The following is a 19573-nucleotide window of genomic DNA, read 5'->3' on the forward strand; positions in this document are numbered from 1 at the left end:
AAAAAGAATAAAATTAAAAATGATGCTTTAAGTGGAATGGTAATATTAAAAGTGCATGTGGCTCTGTACCCAGTCTTTAAAACATTTACTATTCCTACAGTTAATTTAGAGATTAACAAGAAATCTTTTTATGTTTGAAGCTTCTAGTCCATCTCTTGAAAGCAAACTATGAATGAATGCTTAGCATTACATTCTAAAATTTAAGTAGAAACAGTGGCCTGCAGTTTTAGTTAAATACACTATATAAAATATACAGTAACAATAAAAATAGTTCAATAGATTTTATTTTTTTTAAGTTAAATGATTTTTTATTAATTTAGAAAAATCAGCAAGATGGGATGGAGAATGACTGAAGTTCCAGTTATTTGCAAGACAGACAGGAGAGTCATTTGAACCCAGAAATTTGGGGCCAAAATGGGTAACAGTGTGACTACATCTTTTGATTTTAAAAAAATCCAATCCTCAGCACCCGCTGAGAGAGAGAGGGAGAGAGGGAAGGTGGGAGTGGGGGAGGAAGAGAAGGGAGGATGCAGAGGAGAAGAGGGGAGAGGAAAGGAGAGTTTATAAAGACTCTCTTTAATCCAAGATTGACTTCCTGGAAATATTTCTTCTTACACTGAATTATATGAGCTGTAACAGGGAAAATGACACCTTGATTCTTTCCTATCTTAAAATTCTTTGTTCCACAGAAGGAAATTATTTGACACGATTTAAAGTACTCAGCAGCTTTACATATAATTACATATACACTGTGTGTATATATAAAATTCTTATATATGTATATATATATGTATATAGGAAGTTGGTTCTAAAGTGTCTCACTAATTAATGGTCAAATTTCTCCTATGTATGCTTAGTTGCCATTAAAGTTTTTGTTTTCCTTTAGATAGTGTACTAATCCTTGAGTTTTTTTAAACTAAATTTAACCTTGTACCTTAATGATCACATGATTTACATACAATATGTAAATATATATGTGCACATTATGTTTAAGTGACATGTCCTTCATTAGTTAAACAATATAAAATATTCTATACTATTGCTTTAACTATGAAAACTTAAATAGATACCTGTATTGAGTAATTTCAGTGTCTTAGAGCAGCTTTTACATGTCTAAAGGGAAAACTTTTCAAGTTAAATTAACTTGTGTGTGAATTTCTGCAAGGATTCAAGATTTTAAAATAACATGACTTTTATAAAGTTAAACATCTTGATCCTTAACTACTGAATTGTGGAATGCATCCAAAAATGTTTATTTTACCTCTCCGAATAGATGTAATAAAATTTATGATTGTGCTTAATTTGCTCATCTTAAAATGTAACTTGGTAATGTTTTATTGGTTGGCATTGTACAGAGTACAACTAATAATCCCTATATCGTATGTTCTCTTTGTTTGATACTATACAGTTAAAGATTTCTAATGTATGTATTTTGGTCACTGAGATGATTTTGTTTATTGTAAAATAAATATATATCACTTAGAAAAGAATAAAACCAAGCTGGGAATGGTGCTGGATGCCTGTAATTCCAGCACTTTGGGAGGCTGAGGCAGGAGGTTCGCTGAGAGTTTGAGGCCAGCTTGGGCTACATAGTGAGTTCAAGGCCAGCCAGAACTGCATAGTGCTATCTTGTTTCAAAACACCAAAAATAAACGAAAAAGAAGAAGAAAAGTATAAAACCAGATGTAGGGCCAGGGATTTAGCTCAGTGGTTTTGCCACCTGCTGCGCAAGCGCAAGGATCTGAGTTCGATCCCCGGTACCAAAAAAAACAACATGTATAAAACCAAATGAACAAGTAATGTAAGAACTTAACACTTAAAACCTAAAGGTTCTTATCCTAAACCTGAGCAAATGATTGGCCATTTTGCTTTGTCTGAGGAATCCATATAAAAAAATCATAATTCTTATTTACTGCTTTGAGGCAAATAGGGTGATGAGGGGAATTTGGTCTTCATAATCACCTTGTTTGCCCTTAGAAAAAAAACAAGTGGTAGAGTTGCCTTGTTTGGTCACTGTCAGTGTCTGTCCCAGTCTCAAGATTAAGTAGTGTTGGGTAAATTAACAAACATAGAGATGAAAGGAGTGGAGAGACAGACATACATGGAATTTAAATAGCAGCTTCTGATTTATTAGCTTTAATATATCCTACTACTTTGACAGTTGGAAAAGTTTCAATATATATATCTTCTTGAATGGTCTCTTAACTGAAAAAAATAAATAGTATTATACAGTTTCCTGTGGCAATATCTTTGTTAAAGAATGAGACAAATCTTGAGTGTATTTTAAGAATATGTACATAAATGGCTATATACTTTTGTTTTTCAGAGTTGGAAGGTTATCCAGTATATTAATGTCTTATTGATAATGGCAGAACATCCACCTCTACTGGATACAACTCAGATTTTAAATAGTGATATTTCTCTTCTGTCTGCCCCTATTGTAAGTGCAGATGGAACACAACAGGTAAGGAAACTGAAATGTTTATTTCTTTATGTCTAGTACACATATATTTCTTTCAAAGATTACAAAATGTAAACTTCAAATTCATGTTTTGAACTGTAGTTCAAAATGTTTTGATTTTGTAAGTTGATAAAAGAATAGGACTGTTTTTAAAATTGCTCCCAAAGTATCTCACTAATTAATGGTCAGATTTACTGTGTGTATATTTAGTTGCCATTAAAGTTATTTTTGTTTTCTTGTAGATAAGGACTAGTGTACTAGTCCTTCAGTGTTTTTAATTAAGTTTAACCTTTTACCTTAATGATTATTATAATTCATTTCTTCAGATTATTATGAAATAATAACTTGATTCTGTAATTAAATTACAGTGTAAAATATAAAACTTTATCTTTTTTTTCTTCCCATCTTCTCTTCTCCACCAGAACCTTGTCCCCTACCAAAAGCACATACAAAATTCCTGAAAAGCTACTATGTTCTGTTACCCCAACCCAGGGTTTATAGATATAGTTGTGTGTGACTCACTACTCTAGTAAGTTGTCCTGAAACAATGGAAACGATGGTTTTCCACAAGCAATTACTATATGCCAGACAATGTACTTATTTTTCCACCTACCTTATATGGTAGGTATTTTAATGTGATAGCCAAGAAAATGAAGACTAGGGGTATAATAAATGATAATGAGGAAGAAAAGGAATAACTAGAGTACCCATGATATAACAAGTATTGTGCTATGAACTTTATGACTTCATTTAATTCTCTTAACAATCCTCTAAGATGGTTATACCTGTCCTTTTGCAGATAAACAAAATGGGTTTCAGAAAAGCTAAATAACTTCATCAAGATCTTACAAGATAAGGGATTGCTTTTTTAACATTGCTATCTAAAATCAGTAGTGGACCGGGGATTTAGCTCAGTGGAGCCACGCCTGCCTGGCAAGTGCAAGATCCTGAGTTCAATTCCCAGTACCAAGAAAAAAGATTTTTAAAAGAAGAATAAAAATCAGTAGTGATTGGCTTAGCTTCTAAATTATCCTGTTTTCTGCAACCAGGACCAAAAATATGTGTGTCTGGCTTTAAATTTTACATGTGTTTAGATAATTTTTAGTGGAAACTTCATTTCACCAATTTGTTTTTCATGGTCAAATTTAAGTGTATTAAGATTTTTTTTCCCACAAAAATTACAGATGTGACAGGTATTCACTTTAGTGAGAATTTTGGAGTATCTTCTGTTATTATTTGCTACCTCAGACCAATTACTGGTTTCTGTTGCATAAAAGAATTAAGTAGTTACAGTACATTGATGTAGCTGTTATAGTTGTATATACCAAGGGACAAAACACCAGCATGAAACCACCACTACAGTGGCCTCTCAATACTTCCTAAGTCATTTTACTCATTGCTAGGACAAAATATCCAACACCCACAACTTATAGGAGGAGAAATTTATATTGGCTCACATTTTTAAATCCATAGTTGGCCAGCTCAAGTCAGGAAGACATGGCGAAAGGGTTTGGCAGAGAAAAGCTGCTCACATCATGGCAGACAGGAAGCAGAGAGAGAAGTTAGGAGAGAGTAGAGTTAGGAGGGTCACACTCTGAGACTTAAGGCAAAGTATTAGCTTTGAGCCCCTATAAAAATTAAACACTGCTGACATATACTAGCACAGGGTAAACATTCACATTCCAAAAAGGAGGAATGGGAAGATAAAAAGGAATGGGATCAAAGCAATACAGAAACTCAGTAGTGCAGACATTAAATCCTGGAGCTTTGTTTCTAGCACCCAAGCAAGTTGTGGCAAGATGAGAACTCCAAAGGCCTTGGGTGACTTGTTATGGCTTGTATCTAGATGTCCCCTTAAAGACTCATACAGCCATAGTTGGGGGTTTTCAGAGGTGGCTGGATCTAGGGTTTGTGCTGCTGGGATCAAGGACATGATGCTGGGATTGATTCACAGTGCAATGCTGGGATTAAGGGTGTGAGTGTTAACCACCCTAAGGGTAAGTAGCCTCAGCAAGATATAAGGGACAGAAAGAGCTATGGTCTTGACTGGTTGCTTGCTTGCTTTTGCTATCTATGAACTATTTCTCCTCTGCAATGCCTTTCTGCCATGCCACCTTGCCTTGGAGCCAGCCAACTATGAACTGAAACCTCTACAAACTGTAAGCTAAATAAACCTTCCCTCCTTTAACTTTGGGTTTCGGGTATTTTGTCTCAGTAATGAGAAGAGTAACTGAGGGCTCTGCCCCTCAGCACTGCCAGGTGCAGCTCTAATGGATTCTCACTTGGGGTGGCTTTGCTCCCTGACTGCAACCTTCCTCAGCAGACATTCCACATTCTAGTATCTCCAACTTCCTGTTGATTCCACTGCACTTTCAGCATTATACAGTTCCTTCTCAGGGGCACACTATCTGGCCTCCCAGGTCTTCTGAAATCTGGGTGGAAGCCTTCCAGACCCCACAACTATCATTCATTTTCTGCATACCTACGAAACCAGCAGTGTGTGAATAACACCAGGGTCTGCTGTCAACTCAAGCAATAACCTGACCCCCTTGCATCATGGCTGCAGAGGCCTCCAAGTATTTAGATGGCTGAGCACTGTGAATTGAATCCCAGAAAACCAATTCCCTAGTCCAGTGATGGTGAACCTTTTAGAGCTTTCAGTGATACAAACAGCCTGCTGTGGCATGCTGTAGGTTCACCACCACTGCCCTAGTCAATTGTTTTTGAACAGAGCAACCAAGAGCTGACTCCCCAAAGAAAAGCCTCATTTTTGCAAGGTGAAAGATGAGGCCTTATTGTATCCAGTGGGATGCCCTCAAGGCATCTTTCCTATTGTCCTGATATAGAGTACCTGGCTCCTCTTTAATGCTAATCTTTTTAGTAACCATGCTTTCCTATTCTCTAGATTTGTAGGTCTTTCCTTTTTGAAGAAGCTGAAAACTTCAGATGGCCCTATTGTTCATGTTTTTTAGTAAAACCTGCCTAAAAGACACTAGTAACATCTTAAATATTGGTTTGCTTTGAAATTTCCTCCTCCAGATTAATCCCCCATCTTCTTTAATCTCAGTTCTCTTGCAAAGTCTCAGGATATGAGCAAAATGTAGCTAGATTTTTCTGCCAGAGCATAAATACATGCCTGGAGCCCAACTACCAATGGACTGTGTTCCCAACTGAAACCTCCTGAGCTTGGTCTTTACTGTCTGCCTTTTTGTCTTCTGAGCTCTGACCAAAATCTCTTATCAAGCTCTGCTTAACAGCATTCTAGAGCTGTTTCTCCATCTCACATCTCCAAACCTTTCCAAACTCCTCTTGGAAATTACTTCCAAAGACTTGTGAGCCACATAGCTGGGTCTTTGAAGTTTTCTGTTGTTTTCAAAGAAAGGCTTTTTACTGTTTACATTTCCCAAAGAAGGAAGGAGGGCAGGCTATAGGGTAAACAGCAAATTTTTGTCAGGAGACAGAGCCAAGAACTAGGAGGAAGCCTAAATGAAAGCTTTTACTGGGAAAGGCGGGGTAGAACAGAGCAAATAGATTAGGACTGGTTTTAGTAATTCCAACAGGCTTTGGATTTCTAGTTATCTTCTCCCTGGCCCTGAGATGATCTAGAATAGTGAAAATAATGACTGGGTATATATATAAGAATTCGATAAGGTGACTAGGGTTATAGACTTGGGATTGGTTGGTTTACAAATGAGAGGAGTGATCCTGGCCAAACCCTTTGTTATCTCTAAGAATTGACTATACTTTGAGAGGCAGCTCTCCCATGCAGATTAAGATGACTAAAAGGAACAAAGCTGGGAAAACAATATAATAATAATAAAGAAAATGTGGATTAAGATTTTATTAATGATGCACAATTTAAAAATATTAAGGTGGTAGAATTGATTAACAGAATAAGTCTGAGGATAAGAATTTCCCTGGGCATTTTCTTTGGATACTTGGATGGCAGGAACTTTCAGTAGACAAGTCTTATCAATCAAGGTAAGCAAATAGCCTCCTAAAGTCAGTTTACCAAAAAGTACCTTGTTCCTGTTCTTTGTCCTTCATGGGTTAGGTGTGGCTTTGCCTGCATAATCTTGACTTGAGACCCAGATAGCCTCTATGTGGAATGTTGCTGGTAACATGGTGAACTAAATGCTGACCTCCATTCACCATCAATGGACTGGGAATAATCTTACTTTAGAGAGAGCAAATATGTGGGGAAAAATAGTCTTCTACAATAAAGAGAACAGAAGTAGCAAGTTTGGGACTGAGGGAACATGAGAGAACTTCATTTGATTTTGAGGTATTTGTGGATGTATAAGTAGAGATAATAAAAATATTAGCTACAGTTTGCACCCTCACCGTGTTTGATACTGACTAGAGTGTTGTATATATACATTGTTTCATTTAATTTTCCTAATAGTCCTACAGAGTCATTTAATATTTCTGAAACTAAGAGTTAAGAAAGGTGTTACTTGTTAGAAAGTTAAATAACACCTTTTGAAAGGAAAATCCCAGGATTCAAAACTAAGTCTGTAAGATTCCTAATCGTGTATTATGGTTTTAATGTCAGTAAAAACAGTTAAGTTAATGGACTAGACTTCATGAAAGAGATCTGATTTGAGCCAGGGATATAGAAAGTATCTGAATTTTATGGATATCAAAACCATAGGAATGAATGAGGTTATTTGTATTGAGAGAATTTGGACTTGGTGTGGGGCTAGTACTGTAATGTAATTTCTGATACAGTGCCCAAATAAGTATGCCTATGATGCCAAAATGAAACCAGTTTATACTGCAGCTTACCTTGAACACGTTAAAACTGTTAATCACGTATACATATTTTATTTCCCTGGTTTTTCCTTTCACCTTTTTTGGTGGGCTCCTTGTTTTCCCAATTGTTATTATCACCATAGGCAACTTTGATGTTAAACAACTGCCAGGGATTATTTTAGAAATACTCCCTAGGAGGAATGCCGTTTGCAGTAAGAGAGCTCTGAGTCAGGTCAAATAAAGACAAGGCCTGCAACACAGGGTTTTCAGAGAACTACCAGATGGACCAGTTAATGGCAATTCTTTGGAGACGAAACTTTTATAGCGCTCCAAATCCATTCTGTCCCCTCTGATAGCTACTGTTTTACTGATTTTCACTACTACTGTTGGTTTTCAAGGCTACTGTGAAGTTTGGGAGAGGGAGAAAGGAATATAGCAAACTGAAGTGGATTAAAGTTCATTGTTCATACCAGGATTCAACTGTTATCCTTGAATGGATTGTTGCAAGTTAATTAACTTCTGAAAAACTTGAATTTGACCATTTTTACTTGTGTTCTCTTTGCTGGTATGGAAGAGTAGGTTTGGGAAGATTGATACTCCACCATTCCCAGTGTCATCCAAAATGAGGTTTTAATGAGTAAAAATACAAAATGATCAGAGAGTAGGTTTAATTCTCTATGGAGTATAGCAATTTTCTGAAGTTATTTTAGATTTCTTTTTATTGATGCCTAAACTTTGTAATATAAGTATCTTATTTACTAACATCTGCAGTGTAATCAGTTCCCACCTTAAATAAATACATGATTGTATATACAGAATAAAATTATATTCAAAGCCTGATAAATGAATAGTCTATAAGAAAGGGTTTTGTTGTTGTTGTTTTGTTTTGTTTTCATCTGACTCACCTCTTTAGAATAAATAAACCACTTCATGGTCACTGAATTTCCCTACTGTGGGCCCTGAATCTTTTCTCTTGATAGGTAATCTTTCACTCAGTCTTTCAGGCTCTTTGTTTGGACACTTGATTGAGAATTATCCCCAAAATATTCAGAGCCTTTTGTTCAGAGGAAACTGAAAAAACAGCAAGAGAAAGTAAAGGCACTTCTCCTTTTCTTTGCCACCTAAAAGAAATCCTAAAAGATACATTTCTGAGATTAGCTTTTACCTAAGTGCTTTCTCTCTATGAAAGCTGTGTTTGGTCTCACTGAGTTGCCAGACTGTCCAGGCTGAGGTCAAACTTGTGGTCCTCTTGCTTCAGCATCCAAAGTGCTTGGATTATACTCAGCTTTGGGGCTGTCATTCTTATAAGATATCTCCTTTAAACATCTTGCTGCTCTTTTGCCCTAAACTCTGTTGTACTCTGACAACCTTGGATTTATCAACAAAAGCATTGATGTTCTAATTCCTGGATATTTTACAATTAGAATAATTCCTAACTATCTGATTAAGTGACTCTGTAGTTCTGTAGTTCACCAGCTCTTATGCCCTAGAACAGTGGTAGTGAACCCGTGGCACATGTGCTGCAGTGGGTTGTTTGTATTATTGAAAGCTCTAAAAGGTTTACCATCAGTCTTCTAGAATCTTATAGAAATTATTTACTTCTAAGTAATATAGTTTGGCCTGAGGTGAGGAACCAATAAAGAATAACTTGTAAGCAACACTAAATACATGCATTTAACTAAGTTATCCACAGAGATCTAAGAATTCTTTTTTTGTGTGCGAGATCTGAGAATTTTATAAAGTAAATTTGATTCTAAACTTCTGTAATAAGAACTATTAAATGAAAAAGAGACTTCTTATAAAAATGTTTCCAGGATTTGTATTTGTGTTCTTATATTAAAGTTATATAACATGATACTTTTTTTAAAAAATTGTAGATGTTTGTAGAAATAGTTCTTTTTCTACTCTTTTCATTAATAAACTCTGGTGATTATATATTCAAAACCCTGTTGTGTATCTTTTACCATCAAGCTCACTATCTAGGATCCTAAAAGGATCCATTTCTTTGATTTTTTTCAAAAAAGAACATTTTGAAAATAGGACTAACATATATACACATATAATCATGTACCTGAAACATCATGAAATTATAAACAGGGACTGACCTCAGAAAGCAGGGTCTACATTTTATCATATACTTTTTTCTACTGTTTGAATATTTTTAATGTTTTGAACATATTACTCGTTGAGTTTTTAAAAGCCCTAGCAATTAGAAAAAGAAAAAAAAACTATACATTCTAAATGTACATATATATATCACAAATGCAAAAGCTGTGAATAAATAAATACCAATCTGTTAACATAAGTGGTTTTTCTGAAAAGGGGATTAATTGGTTACAGATAGGAAAATAGATTTTGCTTTATCTCAGCTGTTTAAAATTTTATGTTTACATTTAAGATTTAAAAATAATGAAAAGTGTCCAAATCATTTCTGTACAGCCAGTTTAAAAAAAAAGTGAACGCATTCCCTATAACCAGAACTTTCAAAAATAGAACTTTCTAGTACCCCCAAAAGACTCCTGTGTGAGCCCCTTCCCAAGAAATATTCCATCCCTCCCAATTATCTTTTTTCCTCCTCAAAGCAAAGATTAGTTTTATTTTTAAATTTTATAAAAACAGAATTGTATGTTATTTTTTGTCTACTCTCTTTTGTACAACATTGTACTGTATATGTGAGATTCAATACATGTAGCATAGTATTTGCTGCATAATAGTCCATTGTATGAATATGGCTTGCTTTCTTCATTCCTCTATTGATGGAAGTTTGGGTTGTTTTCAGTGTTGGGCTATTACAAATAATACTTCAACAACATTCTTGCAATTGGCTTTAGTTATACAGGTACACAAATTTTTTCTACATTAACTTAGCAGAGGAATGGATCATAGGATTATGTTTATTCAAATTTTCTTAATTCAAATAGTACCTGCTTGTAATTTATCATCTCTACTTATCCCAAACACCTCAAATTCAGTTGACCTCCTCTCAGATTTCCTCAAACACCAAGTGTGTTAACTTCCTATGTTTTCTTTACTGTAGAAAACTGTTACTTTCTTTTTTTTTTCATTAAGTTTATTGGTACATTTTAGGTATAAAATACAGTTACATTCATCGTTAGGATCTTGTACCTTCACATGAGTATCTTGGTTCTTATTTTTTTCCCCTTCCCCTGCCCTCCCTTCACCCCCTCCACCCTTCCCTATTTGCAGACTTTGTTTCCATTTTTTTCCTTTTCTCATATTTTTTCTTTTCCCTTCTTTCTTTTCCCCATATTTTTTCTTTTCCCCTTCTTTCCTTTCCCCTACCTCTCCCACTTCCCCTACTCTTTTAGACCTTTTCTTCCTATTACACAATATCAATTATACATTTTAAAAATTACAATATCAAGATCTAGAAGACATTACCACAGATTTTACAGAATTTAAAAGGATATAGAAAGCATATTACAAAAATATATTTTTAAATAAATTGGACAACTTCTAAGAAGTACCTGGGAAGACAAATTAATGAAACTGACTCTGGAGGAAATATGAAATTTGAATAACACCTATTAAAGACAGTATATTCCTAGCTTGAAAACCTACCTATATGACAACAACAGGCTCATATACATTTTAACTGATAAATTATATCAAACATTTAAAGCAGAGAGAAAAAGCCATATGATCCTGTCAGTAGTTGGAGAAAAAGTATTGGACTAAATTCTACAGCTGTTCATGGTAAAAGCTATCAGGAGACTAGAAGTAGAACAACCTTTTCAACAGATTAAAGACATGTTCTCCATACTTCCAGGAAAAATGCCTTATATGAATGGAGACGATACAATGCTTTCTCCCTAAGGTGGGGAGCAAGGACAGATGTGCCTACTCTTCATCTGTCTATTAAGCTTTGAAATACAGGCCCAAACCAAAATAGTCTGGCAATAAAATGACACAATTAGGATAGGATTGGCAAGGTAGAAGTAAAATCTTTATATGTAGATGAAATGATCATCTACAGAGAAAATACTAGGAAATCTCGAGGAGCCCCTAGAACTTGTATTTGAATTTAGCAGGATTAGAAAACACAAGGTATATACAAAAATTCAAGTCTATGTATACTTGCTATAAATGAAGAATTGGATATTGAAATTTAATATGTTTAATATGTTATGTAGGAGTACAAAGGACCTGGAAAAGTAAAAAGAAAAAGAATATAGTGTTGGAAGACGTTTAGTACCTAATTTTAAGACTTGCTCTAAAGCTATAGTAATCAAGGCAGTGTTGGTGTAAGGAAAGACCATATAGATGGTTGGAATAAAACAGAGAATCTAGAAATAGAACCACACATATACAGCCCACTGAGTTTTGAAAGATTATTTAACATTAACATTTTATAGAGCATAAACTCAATTAAAGAGCAGAGGAAAAGATAGTGGAAAACTGTTACTTTCTTCAAATATGTGCTGTCCATTTATAGGTTTTGATTATTTTTCCCCTCCTACTTTGACAAATAATTTCCCCCTTTTAAGAAAACTATCAGTTTACACTCTTCCCCCAGCAATGTATTGCTAGCAGTTATCCTAAGGCAGGTAAACATTTAGAATTGCAGTTTTTTTCATTTAGTTATCAGGGTGGATGTGTGTACAATTCAAATTTAGAGGGAATATTCATGTACCTCCCACGTGAACAAATAGAGTTTTAATAACATTTAAAAATATATTCTGAGTTTTATTTTTGGTTTTTGTTGTGTTTTATTTGTTTTTATGCCTGACATGAGATGATCATTTTCTCCAAGAAGAAGTTTTGAAAATACTTGATTTGGATAACTCCAAAATTAGCCAACCCCTTTACACTCTTGTTTTGTTTAGTAATTATTTTCAGTAACAAAATTCCATATTTCCCCATTTTCTTGCTGCCTCAAAATGGAATTAGAAAAAAATTATTGCCACCATTCTATTTTCTTCAGTATTATAAATTGTTCCCCAAACATCTTCCTGTGCATACTCCGTATAGATAGGTAGGAATCACAGATATGTGACAAATGATAAATCATTAGATTTGAAATTGGTTAGATATGGTTAATTCTCAAATAGTGCTTTTTAAGGAGTTGAAATGCAATTCAATTTCATAAGTATTTACTAAGGTAAATATAGTAGGTTAAGTTATATAAAGGTTTCTAAATACAAGATGTAGTTTCTGATCCTAAAGATTTATAAGTAAGTGTTTGAGTATGCCTACACACACATAGTGTTATAAACTAACATATGGATTAAGCACCAGAAGTGTTTAATACTTAAATATAATTGAATAATCTTTTCCCAAGATTTCAACATGACTTAGAATTATCCATCGTGAATAAAATAGCTGTTCTTTAATTAGTACACATCAATCCCAGGTCGCATGTGTCTGTAAACATGTTATTGACCACTTAATAGTCATTATACCTATACAATTCAGAGACTAGCATTTAAAAGCTAACAGAGCCCTGCACATTAATGAATGGTTATTATGTACCAAAAGAATTTCATGTTTAGCCAAAGTTGGCCACAAGCATGCCTGTATACAAAGTATCCTCCATAATTAGGGTGATTCATGGGACTAATTAAAGGTTTGGGGAAATAATGGAGAGTGGAACTATGCTTTGAAGAAAGTAAATGCAAATTAAAAGTCCAATGAGGATATAAATTTTGAGAGAGCTGACAACATAGGCAGTAGAGCAGTGGAATCTTGCATATACTGCTGGCATTTTACAGGTGTGGTCTGGCAATATTTAATAAAACTGAAACTTCACACCCAAATAAATCTAACATGCTACTAGATATTTCTCTTATAGAAAAGGCACATGTACAGAACTGTTCATTGCTGCATTTTATAACAGTGAAGTAACTGGAAAAATATAAATGTTCCAAAGTAAAATAGATAGGTTTTAGGGCATTTATATAGTGCAGTACTAGATAACATATATCGGTATTCTACTGTATGAATCTATACTATGAATATGTCTCAAAACTATAATTTTGAGTAAAATAACAAGAAAAGGATATGTAAGATATCATGTCACTGATATAAACTAATCAAAAGAACCCCCCCCCCCAAAAAAAGACTCAAGACAACAGTATATAGTAATAATGAATAGACCTGAGCAACATTTATCAACATTATAAGTCTGGTTGATTCAAGAAAGTAATAGATATAATACTTTCTACTTTCCTGTATATTTGAAATATTTTAAAATTTTTAAAAAATATGACTATATGTTATCAACTAGAAAGTGATAAAAGGGTTTTAAATGTTAACATTTCAAGTTTTAGATTTGAGGTAGTATTAGGTAGTCAGGGCTGGGGATTTAGCTCAGTGGTTTCGCCGCCTGCTGCGCAAGCCCAGGACCCAAGTTCAATCCCCGGTACCAAAAAAAAAAAAACAACAAACCTCTAGGACAAGTATTAAGTAGTCAATAAATTTTCAAATATTCATCAGTGAAATTGTTAGTCAGCTTTGCATCATTGTGGCAAAATATCTGATATAAACAACTTAAGGAAAGATTCATTTTGGCTCATGGTTTCAGAGATTTTAGCCTATGATCCCTTTCTCCATTGTTTTGGGGCCTATGGTGAAAAGACCATCATACAGAAGGGCATGACAGAGGAAATCTGTTCACCTTCTGGTGGCCAGGAGGGAGGAAGAGAGAAGGGGTTGGACACGCAAGTGCATCATTAAGCTATGAACTCATCTCACTATATCAGTGAAGCTATGCTAATATCAAACACATAGACTTTTAAGTCAAAAAAGTTACTAGAGGAATTATCATCTTTACAGTGATACAGGCTAATCTGCACCTAACAACAGACCCTTGAATTATCTGAAGTAATAATTGTTGGCATTGAAGAAAAAAATAGACAGCTGAACTATTATAAGTGGAGACTTTAATACTCCACTTTCAATAATGAATAGAACATCCAGGCAGATCAACAAGGAAATACAAACACTGTAAACCTAACAGACATCTATAGAACACTACACCCAATCGTAGCAACATGCAGTATTTTCAAGTACACATGGATCATTGTTCCTAATAGGTTATATGCTAGGCCATAAAATAGATGAGTCTTCTTACATTTTATCTTGGCTCTTGTTTTTTCCCCATTCTCCTTCCTTCCCTTCCACCCCTCCACCCCTCCCTATTTACAAAAACTTTCATTTTTTCCTTCTTTTCTCATATCCCCCCCCCATTTCCCCTTTGCCTGTGGAACTTTTCTTTCTATTTCACATTATCTGTTACACATTTTGGTCCTCATTTACTGTCACCACTCATGTTCAGTATAGTTCTGGAAACATTAGCCATAGCAAGAGAAAGAAAAGGAATAAAGATAGGAAATCTTTATAAATTTTAAAAGCCGGAAAGTGTAAAGTATATCTCCAAAAACAGTGGAATGGAATTAGAAATCAAAATTTGGAACAATAAAAAATATAAATAAAATAGTATGTTACTAAATAACAAATAGGCCAAAGAGAATCACAAAAAGAAATGAGAAAATACTTTGGGATGCATGAGACAAAAGCATAGCGTAAGAAAATTTATGAGATAGAGTTGAAACAGCACTTAAATTTGTAACTGCACAAGCCTATGTTTTTAAAAAAAAGGACCTTAAATCACTAACTTTCCACTTTAAGAAAATAGAAATAAAAGAGCAAAGCTAATAGGAGGAAGAAAATAGTAAAGAATAGAAATAAATGAACTAGAGACTAGGAAAGAATTAACAGCACCAAAAGTTGGTTCTTTAAAAAGATCAACAATATTGCCAACTCTTTGAGTACATAATCAAGAAAAAAAAAGACTCAAATTACTGAAATCAAGAAAGAGGAGACATATCACAGATCTTGTAGAAGTAAAAATGGATTATTAGGGAACAGTCTGAATAGTTGCGTGCCAATAATTGATATCCTAGATGAACTGGTCAAATAATCCAGAAAGAAACAAAACAACTAAAAAGTAATTATACATTTCAACTAAGTGAGATCTAGACCAGGAATGCAAATTTCGTTCAACATATATGAAACAGTCTTTGTCCTATTTCATAGAACAGAAAAAAGACAAAAACCACATGATCATCTCAATAGGTTCAGAAGAAGCCTTTGACTGAATTCATCACCATTCATGATTAAAAAAAAACACTCAGTAAATAAGGAACTGCTTCAACCTTATAAAAGATATTTACAAATAAAACCTACGTTTAGCATTACACTTAAAAGTAAAGACTGAATGCCCTTCTCTTAAGATTAAGATCAAGACATAGGTCTGTTCTCACTTCTATTCAACATTTACTGGAAGATCTAGCCCAGTTAAATAAGTAAAGAATTAAAGGCCTCCTTCTAGGAATAAAACTATCCAAAGGTAACATCATCTCATAAAAAGAAAATCTTAACCCACTAAATACTATTAGAAGTAATAAATTTATCAAGATTGTAGGACATAAGTTCAATTTAGATAAATCAATTGTATTTTCATATACTAACAATGAACTATCTGAAAATAAAGATTTTTAACCAAGCATGGGGACACAACACCTGTAATCCCAGCTGTTCAGGTGCTGAGGCAGAAGGTTAAGTTCACTGCCAGCTTGAGCAACTTACCAGCACCCTGTCTCAAAATTTAAAGAAAAAAAAAAAAAAGGAAAGGGGTCTTAGGATGTAGATAGATCCTAAGTGATAGAGCACTTGCCTAGTGTGTGAGGCAGTGGGTTCAATTTACTGCAAAAATAAACCAATAAATACATGACTTTTACTCTAAAAAAGTAGAAAATATCATGAAAGAAATTAAGGAAGATTTAAAGGGAAAAAGATCCCATGATCATAGTTCAGAAGACTTAATATCTATTGGAATACTCCCTAAATTGGACATACTTAACACATTATTTACCAAAATCATTATTTCTTTGCAGAAATTAATAAGTTGATCCTAAAAGTCATATGGAAATGTAAGGGACTCAGAAAAACCAAAACAATCTTGAAAAAGAAGATAGTTGGAGTACTCAACATTTCCCAGTTGTAAAATGTAAACTACAAAGCTATAGTGACCAAGACAGTATGGCACTAGCATAAAGATAAACATTGATCTGGAACAGAATTCAAAATAAACCTTTATGTTTATGGCCAGTTGATTATTGACAAAGCTGCCTAGATGATTTAGTTAGGAGAGGGTAGTCTTTTCAACAAATGGTGCTGACTGAGTCAACTCTGTAACTGAATGTAAAAGAAAGAAGTTAGATCCATACCAGCCATATACAAAATTAACTCAAAAATGAATCAGAATCCTAAAACAAGAACTAAAGTGTAAGACTCAGAATAAAAAATAGGGATAAACCTCCATGATCTTGAATTATGGCATGGTTTCAAGGTATAACACCAAAAACACAAGAAAAGAAAAATGAAATATAGTGTCCTTGAAGTTGAGTAATTTTGTTAGAAAAGATGTCATCAAGAAGCTAAAATGGAGATACTGTAGTGCTTCACACTTGCTAGGATGGCTGGAATGATAATGTCAGTTAATAACAAATGTTAGCAAGGAAGTGGAAAACTTGGAACCCTCATGCACTGCTGGTGGGAACATAAATTAGTAAATCCGCTTTGGGAAACAGTCCGGCAGTTCTACTCCTGGTTAGATACCCAAGAGAAACAAAATGTATTTCCATGCAAAAAAAAAAAAAAAATGTACAGCAGCATTCATAATAGACAGAAAGTGGGAGCATTCCAAATGTCCATAAGATACATGAATGGATAAAAAGTGGTATATTTATACAATGGATTATCATTTAGGCATAAACTGGTGTGAATTACGTTAGTATATGCATCAGCCTGAATGAACCTAGAAAATATGCTAAGTGAAAGCAGCCAGCTATGAAAATCTAAAAGTCTCTTTAAATTAATGAAAATGTTCTCAAATTGTTATGGTTGTACAATTCTGTGTGTATTCTAAAAAACACTGTACTCTTTTTAAAATAAATTTTATAGTACATGGACTATATCAACAAAATATTTTAAAACTTATTTACACTTTAAATATGTGTTCATATAATTTCAATGTGATTGATAATGGTCCAGAAATAAATTATAATACTGCTGCCAGTCTTTCTTTGATAGATAGGTTATAGAGTCATTTTCAAAATTAAAACAGTAATAGATTATCATTTCTAGGTAAATGGTGTTAAATAGTTTATACACTGACATTGTCTACTTCCTTAAATTGTAAATATACTGACGTGCTTTAGTATCAGGAAGGAAAAATAAATTAGTAAAAGTATGACTTTAAAACAGAATATATTTAAATTCTGACTTGTTAATTGACACTGGATGATCCAGAGGCAGATAATACTGAAACTCTTTTGTTGATTTAGTTGCTCTGGTGACCACATACACGCATATACATTAGAAAGCTTATGGTACATTGGCTAATTTGTTAGCAGTGTTGGAAGTAGTTGTTAAGAGTATACTGATACTTGGTTATACCTTTAACATCTCACCACTCTGTGTATTTTCACTGGACAACTCTAAAATGTAAGCTACTACCAGAACAGAGTCTGTAACGGTTGCCTGATTAGGGACAATCTGAAGCTCAACTTGTCAGTCAAGATTACCTACTATTTAGTGAACTGGAACAAATTGGAACACCTGGAGCAAAAACTGTTCAGTCTTTTTTTTCCCCTTCACTGTGAGCTACATCCCTAACCCTTCCTTGTTTATTATTTTGAGATAGGGTCTTGCTAAATTGGCCACTTTAAGCAGTTCTAACTGCTTCTTAAATGTAGATTTTTATAAATAATTTTATTCTCCTATCTTAAAATTATTTTTATGTGTTCAAACATTTAAAATAAGCTTTGGCAAGGATGTAGAGAAATTGGAACCTTCATACATCATCGGTAAGCATGTAGAATGGTATAGCCATAGTGCAAAAGTTTAGTGGTTTCCCCAAAAAATTAAACATGAAGTTACCATCTGACCTAGAAATTCTACTCCAAATAAAATAAGATTTGGAACAGGGACGAGAATAAAATAGTACAGTTTTTTTCATTTGTGATTTCTGAACTAATTTATAAGACAGTCTGGGAAAAAAATCATTTTAGCTATTTTGAGTGTTTGAAGGTAAACCCTTACCAATTTGCTCATTACTAGATACCTAAGATCTAATAGTGCCTGGTATTTACATAGTTCCAAAGTAATACTTTTTAAACAAATATAACAGTAGACATCACTTATTGGTGCTTGTGTGTGTCACACCTATGTTGTGAGCTTTATAGATCTCCTGATTCTTCAACAGTCCGATGTAATTATTGACCTAAAACGAAGATTTAAGTGACTTACCCAAAGTTCAAATTGTGAAGCATATTGAAAACCCGATGAGCTACTCAGCCTTTTTTTTTTTCTTTTTTCTTTTTCTTTTTCCTGGTACTGGGGATCAAACCCAGGGCCTTTGCACTGAGCTATGTTCCTAGCCCTTTTTAATTTTTGAGACAGGGTCTTGTAAGTCATTAAGTTGCCTAGGCAGGACTTTAACTTGCCATCCTCCTGCTGGGATTACAGCCAAGTATTACTACACCCAGCTCCAGAGCTTTTCTTCTTAATAAATATGCCTTTTTGTTCCTCACCTAAATCCATTCAGATGAGAACAGCACTATTTTGCATTTATATACTCTTGAACATTCATTCAGAAAATTAGTTTAATTATTTTGTAATTATCCCAGAGGAAACTGCATGGCAAACGAGTACAGTTAGAAGCAAGGAATGAAGATAGTATATTTGACTGGACTAGAGTAGCTTGCATCAAACATGAGTACATGAGTAAAGAAACACCTGAATGCCAGAGGATGATATTATTCTCTTCATGAATACTCTCTTAAGAGATCACATGAAGAAAGAGCTAAAAAGTTTAGGTTAAAAAATGAGTTTTTAAGTTATTAGTAGGTTTTCTTTATTTTTTAAGAGTAGGTTATATGTGCCCATGTTTCTTTAAATATTCCTGATTTGACAATCAACTAATAATATTAAAGCAGTGTCTTGCATTTCCTAATTCTCTGTTTAGTTTCCCTCTTTATCTTTCTCTCTGAGCAAATTCCTCTTAGTTTGTCATTCTGTCAGGATAATGTTGGTAGCATGTACAGTAGCTTTCAAAATGTAGAAATTTTAAACGCCAAGAATGTGGCTCAGCAGCACAGTGCTTGCCTGGCAAGTGGAAAGCCCTGAGTTTGATTCCTCCTACCCAAAAAATGTCGAATATTTAGGAATCTTATATTACAAGGTAAATTATAGGTAAAATAAAGATATTTAGGTAATTTAGCCATATTGACTTGATTGCTTTAATCATTTCCTGCTGATTCCCTCTGTCCT

At 34.1% G+C, this 19573-nt stretch overlaps 1 protein-coding gene across 3 annotated transcripts in view; it reads left to right on the forward strand.

Annotated features, from left to right (window-relative positions):
• Positions 1 to 19573, forward strand: part of Fndc3a (fibronectin type III domain containing 3A) — a 190252-nt gene that overhangs the window by 15579 nt on the left and 155100 nt on the right. For all 3 annotated transcript variants that reach the window (XM_021257842.2, XM_087197348.1, XM_004844172.4), the window contains one exon: positions 2327 to 2464. In XM_021257842.2, coding sequence (XP_021113501.1) covers positions 2366 to 2464 — 99 coding nt within the window. In that variant the 5' untranslated portion in view covers positions 2327 to 2365. The remainder of the gene's footprint in view (positions 1 to 2326; positions 2465 to 19573) is intronic.

This window comes from Heterocephalus glaber, unplaced genomic scaffold (genome assembly GCF_053883595.1).
Source record: "Heterocephalus glaber isolate CG9 unplaced genomic scaffold, H.glaber_assembly_v1.0 deba00001666, whole genome shotgun sequence".
In the NCBI taxonomy this organism is placed as follows: domain Eukaryota; kingdom Metazoa; phylum Chordata; class Mammalia; order Rodentia; family Bathyergidae; genus Heterocephalus; species Heterocephalus glaber.